The 2,942-nt window shown below is 38.6% G+C and overlaps 1 protein-coding gene across 1 annotated transcript; it reads right to left on the reverse strand.

Moving 5' to 3' along the window:
• Window positions 1–1,687: 1,687 nt before the first annotated feature.
• Window positions 1,688–2,717, reverse strand: LOC106640635 (arrestin domain-containing protein 2-like). Its single transcript, XM_014354728.2, has 3 exons — window positions 2,531–2,717; window positions 2,247–2,458; window positions 1,688–2,167 (listed from the first exon to the last, which is right to left on the reverse strand). Exons 1-3 carry the CDS (start codon window positions 2,715–2,717, stop codon window positions 1,688–1,690), a joined length of 879 nt encoding a protein of 292 aa, XP_014210214.2.
• Window positions 2,718–2,942: the final 225 nt, after the last annotated feature.

Here is a 2,942-nt window from a genome sequence, read left to right on the forward strand (position 1 = left end):
CGCACTCGCCCCTTGGTAATTTTCCCGGTGTCTCTTGAACACTTTTCACTTACTCGCGCGACTGGTTCGCTCGTTCTTTTTTGCTTCATGCAGTATTTATCACTGAATTATGCACACCACCGCATAAAAAAACCCAATTGCACGCAACATTTATTGTGTAAAGATAAAAAATAAGAATTATGCCAAGTAGAACAAGCGTACGAGAGTGCAGTAAATCGCATACTTACATCATACAAATCGATGAAAAACATTTATTTTCTTCCTTCCCAAAGTGAAGGTTTGAAAAAAAAGAAAAAAAAAAGAAAAAAAAAAAAGTGGACGACTGGCGTTGAACAAAATATATTGTCAAAACACGGGTCGAGTCAAGGGAGTATATATGTACATCCGTGGTAAATCCCAACGCGGTTACAATATTGTATGTTATGTAGGGAAGTATGCGTACAAGTGAGAATAATCCAAGGGTGGTGTCCTCTCGGCAGAATTTCCTTGCGCCTCTGGTGGTTTTACCGGCGAGCTTTTCGTTGCTCCCACGCAAGCACATATATATATATACGTATGTATACACCCGTTACGCTGACAAATGCGGGGACTCAACGAAAGAGACGTGGAGCCGGGTAGAAGAAACGAATCTAGTGTGGTACGTGTTTCGGTGACCCCCGGAGAGCTTACAACGAATGTAAAGCAACGTGCAAGTGCGGCTGGTGACATGTCCCGGGTGAATTTGCGTTTTTGATGGGTCTTTGAAACTATTTTTTACATCAGCGAGGAGGGCAATATTTTTTATTGGAATGAGAACCTTTTTTTTTTTTTTTTTTTTTTTCATACTTTGAAATATGTTTAAGCAGTAAGTAGCCTGAACCGAAAGATGGGTATTTTTGAAAAATTCCAAAAAGTATTGTAAATAATTACCTGATGATGAAAAAATACATTTTTTAAATTGTTGACTTATTGATGAGGTACTTTTGTTTTAACGAGGCGAATTCTTACAAAATTATACTTTTGAAATGTTTAATGCTGATTCCGTTTAATGCGTAACAAATTATTCACACGTAAAAACTTACAAACCCCTTAAATACCAACATTTTTGTTTTCTGCAAACAAACCAATATTTAATGGCACACAAAAATCCATAAATCTCCAAATATCCACTTCAACATGTCAAGTTATGAGCTATTTAATTATCCAATTCTATGAATAATTCAGTAAATTTAAATCGCAATGAATATCCAGATTTACCGATAAATATTGATAAAGGTGTATCAATACACTTTGATTTCTTATTTAAGCTACCCCTTTTTTACGGTGGCCGCTTCTCTTAACGTCTCCCAACTCTTATTTTTACTTTGTACCGATGAATAAATCACTTGGAAGAAGCACTTTATTATTAGTAAAATATATTGACTTTTCCTCACTCACCGCTGACCTCGTTGGAATATATTGCACTTTGTTTATTAAAATACACTGAAAAATGTACTTATAAATCATTATGTAGATTTTATTTCAAATAGAGTCCAACTGCTGTTTTCCAGTTGGACCCGCTGAACGAAGCGAATCCAAGTGGACCGTGAAAACGAATCCAAGCGTATTTACCTTTTGGGTACAATTTTATATAACCATTGAAACGATCCCTTTATCGACTAATAATTATCACTTTTATACAGATAAACGCCCCTCTACGTCTTCCGCTTCACCTGAAACGTCTGTTGAACTTGGACAGAGGTACAGTTCCGATAAAAATTTTGGTTCTAATCCTCATATCTCCGTAGCACAGCTTCGAAATACAAGCTTCCGTTAACAACTCGTACTCAAAATCGATGATTTTGCAATGATTGAGAAACGACGCCGGAAGCAAAGGTGGCACGTCCAAGTTTACGTCGTAATTGGCTTCCTCGCTGTCACCTATGGGACCTCTGCTCACCTCCGAGACAACGGACTTGTCGATTCTCTTGGACGTGTACGGAAAGGTTACGAGATACGTCACGATCTTCACCAACTTGTGCTTGACCATACCGATCCTCACGCCTGATAGGTTTTCGATACTGACCTTGATCGGTATGACCTCTCCTGGGACGTATCCTCTCACGGGTAGTCTAAGATTGACGGCCAGTTCGTCAGTGGCGCAGCAGAGACAACAAAACGTTTTGTACCTGTTGAGGTTCACTTGTTCCTGGAAATCCCAGAGAAAAGCACGTCAACGGTTGTTGGGAAAAACGAAAATTGTCGATAGGAACCGGTAAATATCGTACCAAAGCGCTTGGCACTTCATTCAAATCCAAATGCGAGACGAGTGTAAAGGCTGTTTTGGTTTTGTGATTGAACCTCCACGGCCGATTGAAAATGGCTTTGATTTTGTATCGGATGCGTCCGTTGTCGGACTTGAAGCTGCTTGGCAAATTGGGAGGAAGTGCGTATTTAAAGGGATAAGTATGCGTTCCCGCGGGCAATTCGATTTCTGGGCCTGAAACGCCGATTGACGGGGTCAGATGCATTTAGGTTTTCTTGCGTTTTGTAACTTTGAACTGAAATTCACCAGATTCCGATCCAAAGGCATAAAAGTGATGCTTCAAGAGTTCCTCGTGACCAGACATCAACATGTAATGGATTCTACCACCGAAATACCCGTAAGTAGCCCAAGACGTATTGGCATCTCCTTTGATGCTTAATTTTATGCCTACGTAAATCGAGGTGTGGATTAGAGTCAGCGTTTGGAGGTACATTGGATCTCAGTACTACTCAGATTTGAAATTTATTTTATAATCAAAAAAACAACAATGCGTCCATAACGGAGAATAATACAATTTTCAAGCCATAAAAACGTTATTTTTTTAATTGAAAAGAACAATTTTTTATCTGATTTTCTTTAAATCGTTTATCAAAAATTAATATTCTCTTGTAATTTGTTTAAAGTTACGTGGCAAGTGAGCTGTAATGTTTGCCATTAA

Source organism: Copidosoma floridanum, unplaced genomic scaffold (genome assembly GCF_036245765.1).
Source record: "Copidosoma floridanum isolate Cflo_tuat_1 unplaced genomic scaffold, Cflo_Japanese_pri ptg000013l, whole genome shotgun sequence".
NCBI lineage: Eukaryota > Metazoa > Arthropoda > Insecta > Hymenoptera > Encyrtidae > Copidosoma > Copidosoma floridanum.